At 37.4% G+C, this 22,434-nt stretch overlaps 2 protein-coding genes across 5 annotated transcripts in view; one reads left to right on the top strand and one right to left on the bottom strand.

Annotated features, from left to right (window-relative positions):
* CCNT2 (cyclin T2) overlaps positions 1-1,590 on the top strand; it is a 26,289-nt gene extending 24,699 nt beyond the window's left edge. For all 4 annotated transcript variants that reach the window (XM_063340947.1, XM_063340948.1, XM_063340949.1 and 1 more), the window contains one exon: positions 1-1,590. This exon is cut by the window's left edge. The gene's annotated coding sequence lies outside the window, so the exon portion shown is untranslated.
* A 3,677-nt stretch (positions 1,591-5,267) lies between these two features.
* On the bottom strand, positions 5,268-20,860 carry MAP3K19 (mitogen-activated protein kinase kinase kinase 19). Its single transcript, XM_063341436.1, has 9 exons — positions 20,830-20,860; positions 16,177-16,247; positions 15,543-15,624; positions 14,478-14,719; positions 13,796-13,839; positions 9,163-11,607; positions 7,817-7,966; positions 6,905-7,602; positions 5,268-5,351 (listed from the first exon to the last, which is right to left on the bottom strand). Exons 2-9 carry the CDS (start codon positions 16,214-16,216, stop codon positions 5,285-5,287), a joined length of 3,768 nt encoding a protein of 1,255 aa, XP_063197506.1. The 5' UTR covers positions 16,217-16,247; positions 20,830-20,860; the 3' UTR covers positions 5,268-5,284.
* Positions 20,861-22,434: the final 1,574 nt, after the last annotated feature.

Raw genomic sequence — 22,434 nt, 5'->3', positions numbered from 1 at the left:
ATAGTCGTGCCATGAAATGCATCTTATACAGCCACTCTGGATAAGCAATATATTGTACTGTAAATATAGCAATTGCTGTCAGAACTTGGAGTTAAAATGTCTGGATGGTAACTAGTGCCTGTCTGATATAAATTGGAAAAGAGCATAGGCCTTCATCCTAAGGTGCTGTTTCAAAAGAAATGTTTCCTATTTTGATTCTGGGAAGTTGTGAAATGTCGTGGACAAAATGTTGCTATGCTACGTTGAGATCCAAACTGGGATTTTTTTGGTTTCTCTGTCAAGGATGTCCATAAAACTCATTGGGTTTGGTTTTCAATGTAATTGTAAATATGTGAAACTGTTTGTGTCTTCGTGTCTGAAAGTAAATTCCGTGTGGTGGTAGTAGGGGCTGAGGGAGAGGACGTGCAAGGAGATGCCACTGGTTTTCCCTGAGTGAAACCCACTGCAAATCAGTGACTGGTGCGAACCTCAGCCTGGCCGAGGTGCTCGGAATGAGTGGAACTTCATGGGGTGGGCGTCAGCCTCGCAAGTGAATGACTGAGTAAATGCAATAAAAGGCTAAGAGACAACGCTATCACTCTGATCGTCACTTTGATTACAGATGGTTTTGTTATAAATTTGAGTACATGCATTATGTAATTTGTAAAATGACGCTGTAGTGGAGACCTTGCTACAACACTATTAAAAGTCATCCCTTTTTGTGAGATATGAGGTTTGTAGACTAGTGAGATTCTTTCGTATGTTGAATCTTAACCTGTTCCTAATGGTGGGAGTGCTGAAGTCCTGTATCTCACTGTGATCCCGTACTTCGGTATTTGCATAAAATGGCAGTTCTGTATATTCTTTTGGCTAACTGTAAATATAAATGTTTCATATTAGCATAGTTGAATTTTTTGAGGTACAGCCATTTGTGTGAGATTAGAAAAAACAACTTTATTTCTAAGAACTTGTAAAAAAAAAAAAAGTATTTTCAATAAAATTCCCTACCTCACCTCTGTTGTGCAGAAATTATCCCATTTTACTATGTTTAATTTTCCAGTTTCATTTTTAAACACAAAGAAGATGCCTTTTCAGTTATTGGCAAAACATTGCCAATTTTTAACAGATCAGTCAAATAGTGGGATGCATGAAAGGCTGAAGTTTAATTGGTTTCCTTTGCTTCCTTTACATTCTGGTGATCAGGTATTTGATACCTGAAAAGCAAATTCTAGAAATTTTATGCCCTCTTAAGGTGCTCCCTCACTCTACCCTGGGGTGGAGAGGCTGTGATTTTATTGTATAGTGACTGGCGCCGCTTCATTTTATTTTTTATTTCATTTTCTTTTATTTGTAGCAGTGGGTAGTGGGGGGGGGAAGGGGTGAGGGGGTGGGTGACAAGAGCATCCCAAGGGTCTCTGTAAGACCTCAGGGGAAAGGTTCCCAATCCTTGTTTTGCAGTGAAGGGGACGGAGCAAACGCTTTGTTTGCTTTCTTTAGTTGGGATGTAAATGCGCATCCCCACAATTGGTTTTAAAATAAATGTTTAAAAGACAAAGTTATGCCGAACTAAACTAGCTAATTCATTCCTCCTTTCTCTGAAATACTTAACTCCCTTACACCTTTAAAAAAATATATATATAATTAATGCCAGGAGCGTTCTCTCGGATTGGTACTGGGAATGACCGTTTCTCTGGCCTCTCCTAAGGTGGATACAGCAAACCCAAATCACATTTTTAACCTTAAAAGTTCCAGTACTTGGGTTTGATTCCTCTACCTTCCTGCACTTAGGACACCGTTTTCTTCCCATAGTTCAGAGATTGCATTTTTTGACACCGCCTCTAAAATGCACTTTCTGAAGCTGTCTGCTGGTGGGGGTCCCCATGGGAGGTGGGGGAGAAAAGGCACCCTGCTGTGCGTGCCCTTCCTCTGCAGAACGCTTCTTTTTCACTTACGTGCAAGAAATGGAGAGCTGAGAGGAGAGTTCTAGGAAATGGCACTGGTTCCTGCTGAACTTTGTGGAAAAAGCACTAATTTTCAACCCAAATAATCTCAAAAGACACTGGATTTTCTGGGCTCAATGTCTGCTTCCTTGAGAAAAAAGGCTGTGTATTTTGAGATGCAAATTTTTACATCATGTTGCTGTTTGTAGTTTCAAGACCAGTGTAAAATATCTGGGTTGGCATCCCAAAGAACCCTCCCTTTTCCTCAGATTTGAGCAACAGCTCGGAGCTTTAAATATTACTGAGTAAAAGAAATGCTAGGTATCCCCTAGAAGGATAAAAGGACAGCATACTTTCAGGTTCTCAAATTTAAGCTCTAGATTTCGAGGAAGCTTGGCATCCCAGCAAAGTGTTCGTACCTACTCCTTAGCAGCCTGCATGTTTTGTAAGGGGGTCCTCACTGCTGTTAGAAATGAAGACTATGCCCTTTTTAAAACATTAGTGCCTGCCCTGTTCCAATACTATAAATAACTAAGCAAGTGTGACCCTCCTCAGTGAGTCACTTTTCATTGAAAATAAAGGTTTTCAAGGTTTCTTACCCTTTCCCCTTATCACATTAGACACCTTATTACAGGTATCTGAATTACCTGGATTGTGATGTGAAAATCTATGATCCTAACAAGTAAGAAATATGCAAAGTTAGACTTGATTATAGAATGTTGTACTAGACCGGACTCAGGCGAGTGACCCGAGGCACCCAAACCACCCTGCTTCTTGGTTTAGCTGGGTCGGGATGTAATCAATCGCATCCCTCCTGTTCTCCAGCGTCATTAAGCTGAAATACCTTTGTTGCAAGTGCTGGCCATAACCAAGCACCTCATTCTCTAAGTCTGGTTAAACAGAAGCAAAAACGTGCTTTCACATTTTGATTAAAAACTCAGGTCAAAATTTTACAGACATTGAAGTTGGAGACTAATTTTAGTGTAAACAGCTGCATTAAACATTACATTTAAATTGCAAATAACTAATAACCTTAATATTGGAGAACTCAGACTTTAACAAAAGATGTTAGTATTGCTTATAAAATGTGCATAAGGAGGGGGGTTTGTAATTCTGACATTTTTAAATTACCTGTATATCCTAGAGCATTCCCATTCTTTCCCTGCTTATGGCAGTCACCTCAGTTTCATTTCATGCTAAATAAAACCTCATATTTACTTTGCAGCTTTGTTGGAGACACTACGTTAATCTGAGAAGAATTAATGTACATCATGGAATTATGTACATCCCACTTGAGTTCATATGCCAGGGCTCCTACCTTTATCCCGCACGGTACTTTAACGTGAAGATACCCTAATGTGAAGCTGCCACGGATTTTTTGGCATGAAGACCAAGAGTATTCCTCGAAATGGGACTGTTAACTGTTTGAACTTTGAAGATTACTGTGATGTTAGGATTTCTCTTATACTGGCATAATGTTCTGTCATTGTTATGTGACATTATACCTGCAGAAACTACTAATAAAGAATTTTGCTAGAAGTACTGATTTCTCTCTGCTTTTACAAAGTTTAGACCAACTCTCTGAAGTCAGGCTAGTGGAATAAAACAAAGTTTGAAAGCTATTTGAGTAACTAAAATGTTTAGCACTGTGGGGAAAGCTGATTTATATAAAACTTAGAAATTCCTTCTTTGCTTTTGGTAAAACACTAATTTTCATGCTACCACTCCACTGAAGTCAGGGCCTTGAATTCTTGAGAGCCGAGCCCTTGACTGAGTTTTACTGCAGCTCTGCCCGGAGCCCAGGTGCTCACAAAGGTGTTAGGCTCGCCACATTTGGATGCGGTGAAAACAATTTTCGGTTTCTACAGTCTCTCATTCCCCTGAAATTTTAAATTTGAAAAATACTCAGAAAGAAGCCTCATCAGAAAAAGGACAGCCTGAATAGTAATACCTGCTTATTTTTTTGTTGTTTTATTAATACATAATAATGTTCTTCAAATTTAATTTTGAGCTAGTTATACTAACTGTAGAAATTATTTCAGATGGAGACTGTTACATGTCATCTAATTACACAGTGCTCACTCAACAGTTTGAGTTTCAGAATCAAATTTGCTGTTCTATTTCAGATTAAGGCGATTGAAAAAGAGCAGCAAGTGTCCAGTGACTCCAACAGCACTTTACAGCCTTTGCAAACAAGGGAAAGGTAACACTCCTCTGCTTTTGCTGCTCTGTACCGGCAAACAGAAGGGTGAGAATTACAACACATCGCTCTGAACGCAGAAAATGTGCCACTCCATGACACAAGAGTAGGTTCAGGGGGAATTGTACTGATGCGTATCGATACCCGACGGGGGGCAGTAAGGAAGACAGAGCCAGATTCCAGTGCCACCAGTGACAGGACAAGAGGCAGTGGGCACAACTTGACACACAAGACAGCCTGTTCAAACATAAAACATCTTTACTATGAGGGTGGTTGAAGACTGGAACATGTTGCCTATTGAGAGGCTGTGGAGTCTCCATCCTTGGTGATACCCAAAGCAACCTGCTTTAGGCAACCCCGCTTGGAGCACTGGGGTTGAACTAGAGCATCTCCAGAGGCCCCTTCCAACCTCAACCATTCTGTGACCTGAAACTGTCCAAAAAATGCACTACTTTGTTGAGAAAAGACAGTCATGAAGTTTAGATTCATAATTCTAGCCAGACTAGGAAATGATCTCGATGTAAACTTAGCAAAGATGCACATGTGTACACCTGGGTATCTCTCGTCACTATCACTACAGTATCTCATAGTGATACCGTACCTCAGTAACAAAGAAACAACATATGTACGCAAAAACTAGTTATTTTTTTCACCAGCTAAAAATTAAAGGGCCCATCTAGCTGAATTAAAGCTTCGGCATGTTTTGTGCCAATATAGTTACATGGTTTGGGGTTCCTTTGGGATCATCACAGGCACACTTAATGACATATCTATGAGTTTGAGAAGAGCTTCCCGCAAAGCCTTCACAGCTCTTTCAGCTCTGGAATGCCTTCTGCCAATAGCATACGTTCCATAGCTTTTTACAGACAAACTGACACTACAACTTACCTTGCCTGTCACATACCGGTGATGGCGATGTGTGGGGTTTTTTTTCTCTTAAAGTCTCTCCAAATACAACAAAACGCGGCCCTGTGGTCACAGTGAAGGAATGCCCACTCCAATGAGCACAAACATTGCAAAAAACATTACTTTAATCATACTGCTGTCTAATAGAGTCTTTGTACATAATTGCTCTCTAGTATGCTGTCACTTTTAAGTCCAGTTCCTTCTGATCTTTTTTCACATATGGAAAATGTATTCTCATTTGGCAAGAGTTTTGAAAAATTCACTGTCTTCCTTTCACAAAGGGATGGTCCAGCAACTGCAGAGCAGAAGGGCGTTCATGTTGATCTCTGCATTAAGGGTTTGAAAAATCAGTACATAAAATGAATATGCATGCCTGTGATGTAGAATCTAAATGCAAACTTAGCCTTTTTTATTTGTCATTTCTCCAGTCATTACATATTTTTAGGGTTTTTTTATAAAGCTGGTAGAAAGGAAGGCAGGATTTATGGGAAGAGACTGTTGGAATTTATGAATTATAAAACTGAAATATTTTATTAATACAGAAATCATTCTTTGTTCCTCTAAATTCCTTGGAAAACTTTGAATAATTGTGCTAATGTGGCCGTTTCAGGTGCACCATAGATGTATTTAAGGAGGGTGACAATTGTTTGATCCTGTGTCAATCAGGCTGTTCTGTCATCTCCAATCAATGTCATGCATGTTAAGGAGCCCATATGGAATTACAGTACTGTAATTACAACATTGGCTTGCTAAAGCCAAGGGCTTTGGGCTTTTTGAACCCTCAATTTGGAGAAAAAAAGAGGGGAAGGAGTAAAGGACACTGATTTCTTAAATAATAAACTAACGGGGAAGATGGGATGAGGGAGGCATTTATATTTAGGACATGGTGAGATTATACATTAAAAGTTTGCAACACGTGCATCCTGACTTTGGAAAAGTTAAATACTTTATTTTTAAAGGTAAATGCTTTATATCTGTATCTTCGCTTCAACCAACAATTCCTTCTGCCTTTTAAACACTGTTCTCTCTGAATCAAAGTATATATGATGTTGCTATATACAGTCCACAGTTTTTCTGGTTATTCTTATATGGCCCACAGGAACAGTAACCATACCATAACAATTCTAATCCAGGGATCAGAAATCAGGTGTCCTGCCTCCAAGACCACTGCCATACCCACTAAATAACTTGTTTCTCTCTAGTGCTCAAATCTGGTCTTTAGAGATATGTAAAAGCCTGCTTTTAATTTTATAGAGACTATCCATAATCAGGAACTTATCTCTTGAAATTGATAGTCTATTTAAACATCTGTGACAAAGCTGATATTTAAAACACAAAAATAATTCTTATAATGGGTGAATGCTGGTGTTTTGGGGTTTTTATATAGAGGACTTTGTGTTTCAAATAAGTATGTATTTCCTGGACTGGCAGTGATAATAGATTTTTCTACTGCAGAAGATAAGAACTGAATGAAAGCTCTTTCATTTTGAATGTTGTCCTCAAAACAACTTGCCTGACGGAGCCCAGACTCAGCCAATGTGATACTGGAACAGCAAGGCACAGCAAAGACATTTATCAAGCATTTTGTGTAAAACTCAATGGTGCCATGTTTCTGCATGAAAATTACAGGGAAAGTAAATTCTGAGTATAAGGCATACAAAAATACACTGTGTAAGGGATTTTTTTATACCATTATGGAGGGTAAAGCTCTTCTATGTATACTATTATTTAAAGGCTTTCCTGAAATGTTGAAAACCCTATGCTTTTACAAAACAGTCATACGTACCATATAAGAGGTAACCTAAGCTCCCACCAACATTCTCTATGATACAAACTATCTGCATTTTTCCTTTCATTTTTCAGGTAAAAATCTACATACCTGGTTAAACATGCATGCACAAAATCCACTGCAGTGCCGGAGAATCGATCAGGTAGGGAAGGCATCAGTCCTCTGTGGGCTCCAATATAGAACATGGCTGCTATCCTGTCCATGGAAGCCAGTGGTGGTTTTCCTGTTGCCATCTCAAACACAGTGCAGCCAACGCTCCAGATGTCTGATTTTCTTCCATATCCAGATTCATTTATAACTTCTGGTGCCATCCAGTATGGAGTCCCGTGCACAGACTTGAGCATCTCGCTCTGTGTGCCACTGAGGCTTACCCAGGCCAAACGCCTGGCACAGCCGAAGTCAATTAGCTTTACTATACCATTTGGCATGAGCATAATGTTATTGCCTTTGATATCTCTATGGACCACACAATTGTCATGCAAATATGCAACCCCTTGTAGAATTTGTTTTGTATACTTACAAAGGACAATTTCTGGCAATGGACCAAAACGATTAATAACACTAGAAATTGAGCCACCAGGAACAAACTCCATGAAAATGCTTAAAATGTTGTCTTCCAGACAAGTTCCTAAATAAGTTACAATATTGACATGCTTCAATGTCTTCAAAAGATCAACTTCCTCATGAAACTTCTGATACTCCTTTTCTGTAGTGAGTTGATCTGATGTATCCAAAACAACCTGTTTTACAGCTATTAATTGCCCCTGGCTTGTCAGACCGCAATATACCTACAATGAAACTAGCATTTATTAAAACGAAACATGAAATAAAACCGAGCAGTTACTTATTTTAAATAGCATCGTTGTATTATTTGTCATGTTTCATGTCTCATTGTATAATCCAAAATATTTATTTGTTGAATGGGACAACAATCAGTTACAAGGTAAGATGTAGCTCAAAGATGACCAGCGCATCTCTTAACATATTCAGACATTAACTTACCGTGCCATAGGCTCCCTTTCCAAGGACTTCACCTCTTGTCCACATGATAGGATCTTTGTTAGTTAAACTGCTTCCTGGTAATTTAGCAGATTTGTCAAAGTTTAGCAGGTCACTTTCTTCATTTGATGCCAGAAAGGCTTTACTGTAACTCTGCTTGAAGATGATGGTCAGTGCAGAGAGAAAGCAGGGAGGAAAAGAAAGGCTTTGTATTATCCTTACATCTTTTAAAAGGAGTAATTTTTACCTGGCATGACTCTTCTCTATAGATTTTTATTTATTTATTTAATTATTTAATCATATATATACTCACTTGTCAGTTCATCAACACAATTGCTCTACTACGTAAATATTTTCAAGTATATATCACAATAGTGCATAACCAGAAGACTATAGCATGACATCTTTTTCCAGTGAGAGGAAGACAGACAGAAGGAACACTTAAAAGAACAGGATATATATCTGCTTCCTACATTTTTTTTGTCACATAGGTAGAGTTTGCTAAGCTGAAGAATGAATATAACTATCACCTTGCTCTAGGTAACGTATGTAACCCAAGTCTCCTGAAAACAATTTGGACATGATTTCAGAGGAAGAAGAGCCTGCTTTGGAAAGACAATAATAATTACTCCATCTAGCCATGAATCTCCCTAGGAGAAGTGAGAATGGGGACATGATTGGCACCTGTGTCTGCAGAAGCATAAGGAAGTATATCAACATGTAGTGAAAGAAATTTCCTTATAAATTTGTAATTTAAATAGACAAAAAGCTAACAGGGCCAAGGAGAAGCAATACTGGTAGATAAGCATGTTAGTAGGTGAAGGTTCTTAACTGACTTGAGAGCAAGAATCTAAGCCTTCTGACCTTGAAGCTTTGATTAAACATTAATTAAACAGCCTTGAGTCTGTCTGATAAGCCAATACCTAGAAAAGTATCTGGTTGCACTCAGAGATTCAAGAAAATTGCCCTTTTGGATATACAAGAACCATTTGCAGTGTCTTTTCATACTCCTTAGGTGTCAAGATCTTTTGCCTTGCCCCAGCACCTTCTTATACATGCTCTTCAGTTAAAATAGCCTCTCCTTTTTAATCACTAAAATTTCTAAATTTGTCTTAACCCCCATATAAGCCTTGACAGCTATTGCTGTCATGCCTTAGTACCACATGGCTTGCGTCCTGACATGCAGCCTCTAAAATGGGCTCTCAACTGAGCACTGGAACAATCAGTGGGCAGCTGGCCCAAGGAAAAGACATACAATCATTAATGAGCACACATTTCCTATCTTTTATCCAAACTTGCGTTGAAGCATCAATCAAAGGAGCTAGCAAGTTACAAGAATTTACTTTTACCTTCTCTGGAGCACTATTTACTACTGCTCCATCTCCATTTATCATATTTTCGTCTTCTTTAGTATGTGTATTTTGCATTTTAGAACCTGTATTTTTTGTTCGTGAAGAGTTGATGTCCTTTTCTTCAAGCACTAGCAATTCTTCAGCCAGACAACAAAGCAAGTCATCGGTCACATCCTTATTATCTGCCCAGGACAAAATGTTTTGACTTGTCTGGAAACTGGGGCTTGTAACATTTTTTGTTGGAATCACTGAAGGCTGAGTCGATTCATTTGCCAAACCACTATTTTGAGGTGTGTATGCCCAATTGGGATTTAATTTTTTTGTAGGGGATGGACACTCCAGTCTATCTGAAAAGGGCAATACTTCACATTTATTATTAGACTTGAAGGAGGCCTGGTCTGATTCCAGGCCTTTGCAGCCATCCATATCCACCCTGCACTGGGGTACACAAATGTTGTGCTCTGTCATTAGTAGATGGCTACTTAGAGCAACACATTCTCTGTAGTCTTTATCACTGAACTGAAGAAGATTCTGGCTACTTGTAGCAGCTCTCTGATGGTTGGATATATCCTGACTGTCTAAAGACTGCTCCAAGGAAGCTTCTTTAACAGTTGATAAGTTTGAATTTGAAAAAATTTTATTTTGCTTAGTAGATTGTGAAAGTTCTTCTAAAAATGTAAGCTGATGGTCTGTGTCTTCATGAAACAATGTCATACTCATTGAAGTGTTTATTTGAAAATCTGAATCAGAAGTTATTACATTATCTTGCTCTGCGTTGCTGTCACTCAACTTGGTACTTCCGTCCTTTGTAGTTAAACCTTTCTGCTTTTGTTTAGTGCCAGGTATGGTCTTCTTTGGCTTAGAATATGTTCTCTTTTGAGTATTTCTTACTCGGCTGCTCTGTCTCCCTTTGCTGCAGGTAGATCTGCAGGTGCTAGCAGTACATCTCCCAGATGGAGGAGAACAAACATCTCTATAAAATCTGTTCTCGTGTTCATCAAGCTCACGCATGTGGGAATAGACAGGAGTTCCAAACATTTCATAAATACCTGGGCCTTTGTCATTTGAGTTTATTTTCTTGAACATATCACTGTATTTCAGATCTACAAAATTTGAAGCAGACTGTGCATGTGGTAGAGAAAGTGGAGTAACAGCTGTCTTTAATATAACTGACCTTTTACAACTGCAGGAGAAACTTTGCTTTTTAAGTTTCTGAGCACTCTGAGCAAAATGGTCTTTGCCTGCCTGAGGGTGTTTTTTTTGACGCTTCAAGGAAGTCTCAGATTCCAGATGTGGCAGTTCCAAAGATGGGAAAATCTGATTCTTGGCATTACATTTTGTGGAAATCTCATCAGAAGCAACTAAGTCTTCAGATACCTTTATCTTGCCACTCATTTTAGATTTTCTGTTCATCTTTATTTTACTTTTGTCATTTTCTTTGCGAGCAAGAATGTTGAAGCTCCGAGTAACATGAGGAGGCAGGCTACGAATGACACTCTTTTTTGTGGCAGGTTCTTTAGCAATGTGTGGTTCCCTAGCTGGTTCTTGTTCAGAGAATGTAACATGAACAACAGGTACAAGCTCACTTTGATCTTTTGAAGTTGCTTCTGACATTGCTTCTTTTTCCATTTCAAATCCAGAGAGACAAACATTATTTTCTGTCTGTTTTCCAGAAGGATCTTGCACTTCTACTCTGGGAATTCCTGCAGATAGAGAATAATCTTCTAAGGCATGGTAAGCCTCTCTCATTTCAGTTTTACAGGAAGAATCTAAACCGTGAATGTCAAGCACAAAGTTTGCACTCTCATCTTCATGTGGTCTATAATCCAATATCATCTCTGTAGCATTTCCTTCTTCTAGACCAGTTCTACAGCAATTCTTTGCTCTTCTTTCCTCATCACCAGCTCTCAAGACATCTCTGTTGCTTGACATTTTAAGTGTTGTCTGAGCTGTAAATATTCCACAGTTTATCAGAGCATTACCTGAGCTCAAATAGGGATGACTATCATCATAGAAACTGGCTTGCATCATAAAATCTATGTTCTTACAAGCCACTGAAAACTGGTACTTCATCTGGTCATTCTTTTCAGTATTTGTAGCTACATCACCTTCCCTCCACTTTAAATTGCTTTGAATTTCTTCTTTCTTGTTCCTAGGGTACTTATAATAGTTACTCATGCTGAAGTAGTACAGGTCTTTCACTGGAGTCAACTTATCAGAAATGGTAGCCACAGTCAGTTTTGATGACTTTTCAGTGTGCATTTTTAACAGCTTGTCTAACTGATACTGGTAAAATTTAGTAACTGGTTTTACAGGCTGAGGAATAGAGTTCATAATATTCAAAATATTTCTGATGTTGGTGCTTTCATTGACAATATTATCCTCTAGAGGAGCAAGATGAATTGTTCTTAGAGGCTGAAATGTCACTGGTGGCAAATGAAACTGTAATTTCCATAAAAACCGTTAATAATGTGCTACACAACAGATGCAGGTAAAATCTAATCACTAAGAACCAAGTAGAAAAGGATTATTCTTTTATACATTCCCATGTTTAACCAAGATGAAGTATAATATCAAAACCCTGATAAAATACCTGAATTTTCTCACATCCAGAATTATTTCTAAGTATTTCACAGTACAGAAAGTGGGATCTTTTGCTATTAAGCACAAGTCATTCTCCATGATTTAAAAATAATAAGCTTCGTCTGCACATACAAATCATGTTGTCAGTTATTAACTATGTTATATGCCACATAGAATGTTTGCTACAAGAATTCATAGGCTGGTCAGTGGGTTCATGTGCCAAATTTTCTTTCTTTTTGTGCAGTCTCACTGAATGAGAGCACCACTCTTATGCTGATACTTAAAGTCTTTTTATGTAACCCTCCAAAGTGTGCCGACACCCATAATTACATTCCCAATGGAACTAGATCTCATGTAAGCAATTTTTAAAAAGAAAAAGCTAGACATTTATAACAGAATGCTGTTTTATCCATGGAGAAAACAATTATTACAAATTATTTATAGGTTTTAAAAGACATTATTATAAGTCTAAACATACAGATCTTCCATATGTTTAGTGTAGTCTTATAAAATTCCATAAACCATGTTATATGGACCACAGATTTAGCTCACAGAGTTTTAAGTACATTAGAAGATGGCACAGTCTGCACTTCACTTTCAGTGAAGTTAAACGGATAGCTAGGCAAAGGCCATTTTTATATGGCAGCTAACACAGCAGTCTGTTGGGGGCGGGGGGATGTATTTTATTATTCCTCCCTTCTACCTTCTCTTCCCATCCCATTAATTGAAAGGTATCACGTATCTTTGAAAGAGTACAGATCTGAGAATTTGAGTAGTTTGTTGAGATTATTCAGATGAACAGGGAGAATAATTTCCTAAAAATAATATTTCTCTGCTTTATTTTGTAGGAAATGGAGAAGAAATAAGCTTGAATATACTGTATATTTTTATGCAAATGAATGCAATAGAAATAATCACACAGTCATATGCTCTGAGTACTCATTTGCATGTCTATATTCAACATCAGTTTGCAATCTGCAGGAAATTTTTGTTTGCATTCCAAGGGCAAACTGAGGTTTGAATGTGCCAGGAAACACAATGTGTGCTGGTTTGAAATTTACAATTCTGAAGGCTTTGTCTAGTCTGCGCAGCATTAATATGAATGCTCAGTTTATCCCAAATGACATGCCTCTAGAAATCATCAGAGTCTAAGACATGAAATAAAGCTGTATTAAATCATAATGAGGTCAGCTAAATTATTTTTCTTAAAGATTTCCCTCCATTTGAAATGTTTTTTCCATAGCCCTTTTTATGACCTTCTGTCAGAACTCTTGCTATTACTTCTATATTTTTCTTTACTTTTTTCCTGTGAATACTGTTGTATTCTTCAGTGGTTTCACTAAAGTATACAGCTGATTCAGTAAGTTAAGTCTTTTGTACAAAGGGCTATTAACTACTATCTGTAAACACCAAATTATCTTTTTTCTAAATACAGTATATTTGATCTTTTGTAACTTTTAAGGCTCATGTCGTGTGAAGCACTGATACATGTAAAATTTCTAGCTTATTTCTAAGTACGAAAGTTTTGTCAGGAATCCTGTTTACACTTATCACAAAATTTCATGTCAAATATGTTTAATCCTAAGACTTTTTTTATTTGCTAACACAATAAATTTCAGCAATCATCTGCTATCAGGATTGTTCTTCAGTTCAGCTTCAATTTTACCTTACCACTCAATACAAGAAAATTGTGTGTTTTTTTTAAATTTGGCAAAACTAGACATCTAACGTTTAACATATAGGATGTACATACTTTAACGTATTTCTATAATAAGTCACATATTTCTATTTTAAAAGGGTTTATAACTTTTTGAATGTCCAACCCTTTACCCCCCCAAATCCCTGATGTAACACCTTACCGACAAATTGCTGACATACACCTGAAGATTTGCTGATATATATATATAAAATATATGTAAAAATACTTGATGTTCATAAAAAAAAGACTAAGCAGAGGAACATACTTCTTCTGTATTTCTATTTTTAAGGTTTTGAAAGCATATAGTATTTTTAACAGTGTTCAGTTTTATACATAATACCACCTTACCTCAGATCTCTTGTTCCTGGTTTTTAGCATTGCTACATTTAACCCTTAAAAGTAAAAAAAAAATGAAATGTTAATTTGAAATTCTTAAACAGACTACAATTTTCATTATAAACTAATTTCAAATTGTAGGGTTCTGGGGACCAAGAATCTGTCTGATGTGTGGTTGCAGGACTATGCTATAAATCTGCTATGCAGAAAAAAGTTACAAGTTGAAATTTAATTGATACTGAACTTCACAGTTCCATTTTCTAGAGAAAACTATAAAATATGATAATTTTAAAACACATTGACTCTAATAATTTAAGGAAATATTTCTCCTCAATTTCAGATGTTTGCTACCTTCGATATGTGGCTAATTAATACTGCCAGTATGAGGAAAAAATTAAAGAGATGCCATCATGGCTCCACTCCACGACAGAGAATTACACTTTACATTTCCTGGGCTCGATTTCATTATACAGGAATGGTGTCATTGCTCCTCTTTGTCTCCTTCATTTTGCAAACACACACACACACGTAACTAAAGCAGAGGGTCAACATGGCTGAAGACTACATGAGGAAGCCAGACAGACATAAAGACAACTTAAAGTTTAAAGAAGAAAGACTTCTACAGCTTTGCCATCTAATTTGATAAGCAATATATAATTTATTTAAAACGTGTGACTTTGAAAATGGAACTTACTTTGTTGTATTTGTGTATTTATTATCTGAATATCATCTAAATCCATAACTGATTTCGAAATGTTGGATTGTGGGCAGGAGGCCTGTAGCAGAAAGCTGAAGTCAAAGCCATGCCCTACGTTCTCTTTCTTCAGGAAGAACGGTAAAGAAGTGTGATGTCTCATCTGTAATGCTAACTGATTTTCACTTGGAAAACATGCCACTTGTTGATCTGGCCACGGTCTGGATATTGGTGCCATTTGGCTAAAGGGCAAAACCAAAAGAATAAAATACAGTGTGAAAATAATGTGGAAAGAGCCTCCTCAGTTCAAATAATCATATGACTGGAGAACAATGTGAACAAGAAGTTTGTAAGATCCAAGAATGCCAAAGTATGTTTTCTTTCTTCTTCCATCTGGGAAGTTGTGGCTCTCCCTGGAAGCATTCTATTGCGATGCCAGAGATTGACTACAAGTGAGAATGAATGACAAACGATGTAAACCAAGCAACAATAGGAATGGAAAAACTTATTGTCCACCTTCCCTTTCTTGACAAAAACTAATTGCTTCCAGTATGTATTTTTTATGAATCACCAGGAAAGGATGTCAGAAGAATTCTGAAGACCAGATGTGCCTTTGTTATTTACAAAATATGCTATGGCCTGCCTGAAAGAATAGAGGTTGTGCAGGCAAACCTCAGATTTCTGCCACCTGGTTTCTGAAGAATGAAAAATCCAAATATGGAAAAAGATAAATACTGTGACAGAAAAGAGGTACAGAAGTACAGTCCGAATTAATCTTGAAGTTGTACGCAAGATAACTGTCTGTTCTTAATAAGTCAAATGCTGATGTTAAACCATATACGATATGTTTTTTCATATTGTACAAAATAATTTGTTCATCTAGTGTAATATCCTGCTTCCAGCAATGGCCAATAATTGACAGTGGGAACACAGAAACACTACACAACATATATAGCTGTATTTAACATCTGGCACTAAGGAAATCTTTTCTTGCTCATAGACTACTACCTGCTTTGTCTCCATTTTTGCATACCCAACTGCAAATTAAATATTCATACTACTTACCTGGTTTTTCCTAGAGCTTTGTATGGGTGATGCATTTCTTTGATTATCTTATCTGCATTCTGAAGAGCAACACTTCCACAATCTGCAACGATACAATAGTATTCGCATAAAAGCAGTAACATTCACTGACCAGTAACACAATGCAGATGCAGTTATTTTTTAACATTAAAGTATTATTATAAAGAAATACAGGAAGTAACTATCGGGAAAGAAAAGAGCATGTTTTATTTTACTGAAATACCTATATATAATTCCTGTTGTAATTTTTGGAAATGTGAATGCATAAATCCGAGTTATTCTTAGTTATTTAAGTAAATGTATTAATTCAATGTACTATAAAAACAAAGAACATCTACAAAAATTCCAATTACAGCTCCTATTTCAGTAGAACAGAATATAAGAAAAATATTGACAGAAACTCTACAAAACTAGAACATTTAAAAATAGGAAAGCTATGAAAACCAAAACAAATATTGGAGCTTTTCAAAGGTGGAAAATAACTCTGAGTTTGTTTTCAAATTTTTTTGTGGCTGCTTGCTTTTGACAAGTAGCCAGATTTCAAGTTAACGTTGTCCTTTTTCTTCTTCAGATGCCACATGTTACACTTCATACATATAAACTTTGGTAAGACTACCTTTTTTGCTTCTCCTCTTATTTTGCTGGTTTTCAGACATGCTGTCCTTAGATATATTAAGGTCCAGAAACCTGAAAAAAGGTTTTGTTAATTTATTTACAATTCACATGTACAAAGTAGTACTTTATATTTCATTATTTCAGAGCCATAAGACAAAAGCAACATTTAAAAAGTACTTGAAATTATTAAAAATGTTATAACTTAACATCTAATGCGCTGTCCCGTAAATACACAGAACCAAACAGTCCAGACAGTTTTTATTGCTAAAAACTCAACATATGCCATGTTGAATATGACACGAAAGCTGTCAGTATAATTTTGCTGATATCAACCTTGCTGTCGGACCAGAAAGTCAACACTTCACGTTTGTGAGATAATTGCATTTTTAACATATTACTGAGAAACCAAATCTGAATTAAACTTATATCTTTCTTTACTTGGTCAAAACCATCTCTCAGCAAGAGGTTCAACATCCAAAACTTTCTGAGCACAGAATAGCTTGTACACTGCAGCCTCAACAAATCTTTTTTATCGCTTATTCCAAAGAAACATGAAGTCAACTGTAATCTTTCTATGAATTTCAGAGCAGTATACAATTTACTTTGTAAATAATTTTTAAGCATCTTTAGAAGTAATTGTCCCATAATACAGTATGGTTTTAAACACATGTTCAAAATTTAGCTGGGCAGTGTGTCCAGACTGGTTTGCCTGAAAACATTAACAAAAATCTCATTGACATCGACAAGGTATAAATTCCACTCTTTATCTCAGACCTATTACAAATTCATAAATGCATGAATAGCAATGTATTATTTCTGAATATTTATAAAGGTAAATTTTTTAGGTGTTTAAAAATTGTACACATTATAAAAAATAAAAAATAACTAGCATTGCCTCTTTTGTTGCCATTGAATTTCTGGGATCCATGCCAGGCATCTGAATAAATTTGATATAACCAAGACTCAGTAGCCAAGACAGAGTTAGCCTATGAACTTATTAGTAGTTAACTTTTGTTTCTCACTTAAAGCTATTGCATTGTCAGAAACAGTATCTTAACCATGAGTGTACCTTTCTGTGAGCATCTTAATACCTCTGTATGTCTAGAAAAATATATTACTGAAATTGTACTACTTTTATAAAACCAAAACACCTTAAAGCTTACATTAAATTACTATGACAAACATTTGATATTTTAAATCCTGGTTGTTCAGAGACATAACAGTAGCTCAAGAAAATGAACAACAGAGTTATCCATGCACCATCCATAGTCTCGGACTGTAAACTGCTGGCCTTCTATGAGGATGTATGAGCTCTGTACACCTACGACAGGCTTAAAAGAGATTTCCATCAGGATTCCCAAATAGTGCTTTGATATCTTTAGAGATCAGTTTTCCAACTTTGAATCAGTCCATACACAGATTAATTTATCCATAAATAATCGCTTGCATATTGCAAGTTATGCTTTTACAGTCTTTCTAAATTCAGGCAGAAACAGAACTAAGAATAATGTTCATTGTGAGTACTCATGCCTTGTATTTTCAGTTTAACTTAACAGGATTTTCAAGGAGATCCACAAGCCCACAACAGCAAAGTCAAACAATGAACATTTGAAAAAAGCCGGTGTCAGGAAATTAAAACAGCAAGTATTTTCTCTCTTTGGACAATTATTTTCTATACCTTATGTTAACAACTGCATGCAGAAGTAACAGTAGACAGCTAGGTGCTTGTCCAAACTGACAGCAAAGTCATAGTCTACAAGGAAAGTTGTATGAAAGTAGTTTAGTTGCAGTGCAATTTAACACTGCAGTTCTTGTAGAAAAGAACATGCTTGAGGAAACTCACATACTCGGTAGCCCTGTTGCTGACTTCAGCGGGACCAAGATTTCACAACTGTTCAGATCTTAAAGCACACACCTGTGAAGCAGGACATGCAGATTCTTTTCCAACACCTAGCACGGATGTTTGCATCATCTTACAAAGCCACCTGAGCTCCAGAAATCAGAAATCATAGAAAAAAAACCCTGCTAATTATCTAAAAGTGTAAAGTTTTTCAATACATTAATTCAGTGGGGCACACTTATTTTTGAGATTGTTTTCAGAAATAAAACACAGCATATATTTTGAATTAATTATGCTGTTCATTTAAAACTTTCCGTCTGTTGTGTCTGTATTCCTAATGGTAGCTGATCTAAGTGGTGTTTCTTTCTGAAGAAAATGGTATCTTTTGGCAAAAAAATTAAAACTGACAGTTGTTGAAAAACACTGAAAAGATCAAAATAGAATAACACTCTTCCCACACTTTTAATTGAAAATGCCACCATTGTGATTTTAAGTTTTAATGTTGTTTCATACAACTATTACCCCCTATACTATATCATCAATACTCAGCCATTACTGAATTCCCACAGTGGGAACAAGCTGTCCCCAAACATTGTTTTTTTCCACATAAAGATGCTTTTATTAGGCTTTACCCTTAAATAGAAGATTGTAATGAACCTTTCCCGCAAGTAATCAGCAAAAGAGAAAGGAGCTAAATGTCACCCTCCTGGTTAATATAGCTATATGTGGGAAATATTGATCCTGTTTACAGTTAACATTATTCCTGAATATGGTGAGTAAGTGTACTGGGAACTGTTTCATGGTTATGAAAACATCAACCCTCTTTTCTAAGATTAAACTCAAAGGTTAACAATACCATAAGATGATACTAGCCTTAACAACACAGAACAATAAAAAATTGCAGACTCTTAGAGAAGAAACATAAGAGGGTGAAGTCAAAGGATTTGAACACTTGGAATTCTAGACAGATAATTCTTAAAATAAAATTAATCTCAATTAATAGTTTTGATGGATTTGGGGGTCTTTCCAAAAAATGTAGCGAACTTCTATTTCTCAATTGACAAGAACACCTAATGTAATTAAAGACAGGGAATTGAAACTAATAAAAGAAAATACAATAATGAATATTAGTTAATAACTTTATTAAATAAATAAGATATTGTCAGATATCTTATGTGTATGAATGTTAGTGAATGAATATGAATGTGCATATTTAAACATATATGAATAACAGTGTCAAATTCTTACATTGGGTAACTCTGTGTGCTAGACAGGAATATTATGAAGTCCGTAATGGAAAGTTATGTAATAATATGCCTACAAGGAATGATTTTCCTACTAGCTAATCAAATATGTAATATGACAATTTATATTGTATACATATGCATGTTCCTGCTAATGTCATTGAACAGGGTCTAACTTTTTGCACAGCATAAATATCTTACTCCTTTCTGGATTACATGAAATGTTCTGTTGTACTGACATAACTGATATAATGTGGCAGTGGGTTCTCCTATTTAACCGTGTAAGAAATACATATTATGTCCATTTAAAACAATTATCTTTCACAAAAATGTTTCCATTTTCTTGCATTCGCAACTTCAATTTAATTTGCTGCAATACATTCTCCTCTCACACAAAAATACTGCATAACCACCATATACATGCTACCAGACTAAGCTGTTTTAGAACTTAAACTGTATGGCAGGCTAAAAGAAAGGTGGTTTTTTTTTTAGAAAATTCTGTTTATGTTTATAAATCCATAGATAGGTAGAACTGTGACAAATAGGGCACCTAGTTGCCCTTATGTTGCAAATTTCTTTACAAAATTTTATTTTGTCCCTGCTCTTTTCCTCACATGTATTTTTACTTTGTTGCTTGTCCTTACACCACTCAACTGAATAAAATACTCTGTTTTATACACCTTCCACACCTAGTAGTAGATAACATTTTCAACATTTATCACAGATTTTATTACAAGTTATTCCTAACAGCAATCTTGGGTACTACTTCTGGCAGTTGGGATTTTTTTCATTTTTTTTGAGTTTCCTCATAAATTCCTATTCTTAGTTTATTTATAAATACATATTTTTTTCCTTTGCAGCTGAGCTCAGGGCTCTCAGTAGTACTGCCAATGTATGGGGAAAAAACACTTCATTTCTAAATATTATCAATGGTAAAATGTATGGAACAGATGGAAAGTAACAATCAATGCAGCTGTCATTCCATACGGAATCGTTCCATTTCAAAATCACTACAGAGGTCAGTGGAAATGAAGGGCCTATGTGGCTTTTGTTGGATTCAGTAGTAATTTGCCACTCAATACTGCTAGTCAGGAAAAGAATTAGGCTTTTGCTTCTGATTTTACTAGCAAAAAATATAATTACTTGGAAGCATGTAGCAGCCTTCCCAAAAGACTCATGCATTTATCCTTGATTGAATTAATGTTTATAACAACTTTATATAACATTTTTATCTGAGGAACACGTGTTATTTTATAACTACGTAGCAGACAGACATCAGAGAGTACTGTAGTTTACAGAAGAGGAAACAGATAAAGGAAAATCGAATGACCTCTAGTTGATGACCAAGGTCATCCAATGAACTGTGCAAAAGTAGCTATAGAAGGTAGCACTCGATTTCTCTTATGCTAAACACCAGATAATCCATTAAAATGTTTATCCCATTATAGTCTGTTAACAGTCATATTAGATGGTGAACTTCTCCAAACTTTGCAATTTTTTTGGATACACAAAACCCCCTTCAAAATAATAAATGAAAAGGTTCTATAAAAAGGCATAAACAACATCTTACCTGGTGCTTCAGTAGTGAAGTATGAAACAGGCACAGCAACCCAAAGAGAAGTTACAGAGCATTTTTAGCTCACAGCTGTCTTCCTTTGCTGGACAGCAAGGAATTAAAGCAGTAATTACACATACTTTGATTTTATTTTTGGCATGTTTTTCTGACTGCAGAGCCTGTAGTACTCCAGAGGCAGCCTCCTCTGCAGGCAAATCCTGCGGGCACCTCCTGCTACACGAGGCTGTTGAGTTTACACGATGTTGCCGAGGTAACTCCCCCCCCCAGCCCCGGGAGGGGGGCATTTTGCTTGGAGTTTAATTCAGAGAGCGGTAGTGACCTATGAAAACACAAGTTCAACACAAGTTGAACTGAAGGGTAGCATTTGAAGCTCCAACCACAAACCAGTTTTCCCAGCAGCGTATTTCTCTCTTCTGTTTACCTCCATTTATGCTTTTAGTACCTTATCTGTTTCTATGTCATTTTAACTTTGCACTCAGTCCCCTCACCTAAACACTCCCCGATACTCATTAATAGTTTTTTTATCTCCTTTCTGGCAGCCTTAAACAGCAGACTTCAAGAATACTTTTCTTTTTTTTTTTTTGAAAGTAGCTAGGGGTTGAAGGGAACTGGTTTGATGTCCCCTGGGGACACGGTGGCACAGGTGACAGGGGGGACACACAGCCTGCTTTTTGTGAGGCTGGACCAGGACCACCAGGCCTGGGGAACACCTCAGCTCCTAGCTGATGGCTGCATCAAAAGCAGGGTGGCCAGCAGGTTGAGCGAGGTGATTGTCTACTCTGCTCTCGTGAGAACTCACCTGCAGTGCTGTGTCCAGCTCTGGCGCTGCCAACATAAGAAGGACACAGACCTGCTGGAGCGGGTCCAGAGGAGGCCACAAAGATGATCAGAGGCTGGAGCACCTCTGCTGTGAGGTCAGGCTGAGAGAGTTGCAGCTGTTCAGCCTGGAGAAGGCTCCAAGGAGACCTTATAGCAGCCTTTCAGTATCTGAAGGGGCCTATAGGAAAGATAGGGAGGGACTTTTTACAAGGGCATGTAGTGACAGGACAAGGGATAAGGGCTTTAAACTGAAGAGGGGAGATTTAGATTAGATATTAGGAAGAAATTCTTTACTGTGAGGGTGGTGAGGCACCGGAACAGGTTGCCCAGAGAAGCTGTGGCTGCCCCATCCCTGGAGGTGTTCAAGGCCAGGCTGGATGGGGCTTTGAGCAGCCTGGTCTCGTGGGAGGTGTCTCTGCCCAGGGCAGGGGGGTTGGAACTAGATGATCTTTAAGGTCCTTTCCAACCCGAACCATTCTATGATTCTGTATTTCTCATACGTTTGCAGGTATCCGTCACGACCAGTGACAAGCTGCGACACCAGCCGGCAAGGCACTTCGTTTACGCTCTGGGGCTGTCCCTGACGGAGCTGGAGGGCCTCTCGGACCATCCGACGCCTCAGTTTCTCACCACCGTGAGGTGTCCGCCCCAGCCGGCGCCTTCTCGGCCGCGCCCGTGAGGCACTTCAGCCGCCCGGCTGCCCCCTCCCACGGAGGAGTGCGGGGATCGGCGCCCGGGGGGACGCAGAGGCTTCGTCAGAGGAGCCCGGCCTGTGCAGTC

Source organism: Chroicocephalus ridibundus, chromosome 7 (assembly GCF_963924245.1).
Source record: "Chroicocephalus ridibundus chromosome 7, bChrRid1.1, whole genome shotgun sequence".
In the NCBI taxonomy this organism is placed as follows: domain Eukaryota; kingdom Metazoa; phylum Chordata; class Aves; order Charadriiformes; family Laridae; genus Chroicocephalus; species Chroicocephalus ridibundus.
Note: the sequence above shows the minus strand (reverse complement) of the source record. Positions and strands in the feature narration are given on the sequence as shown.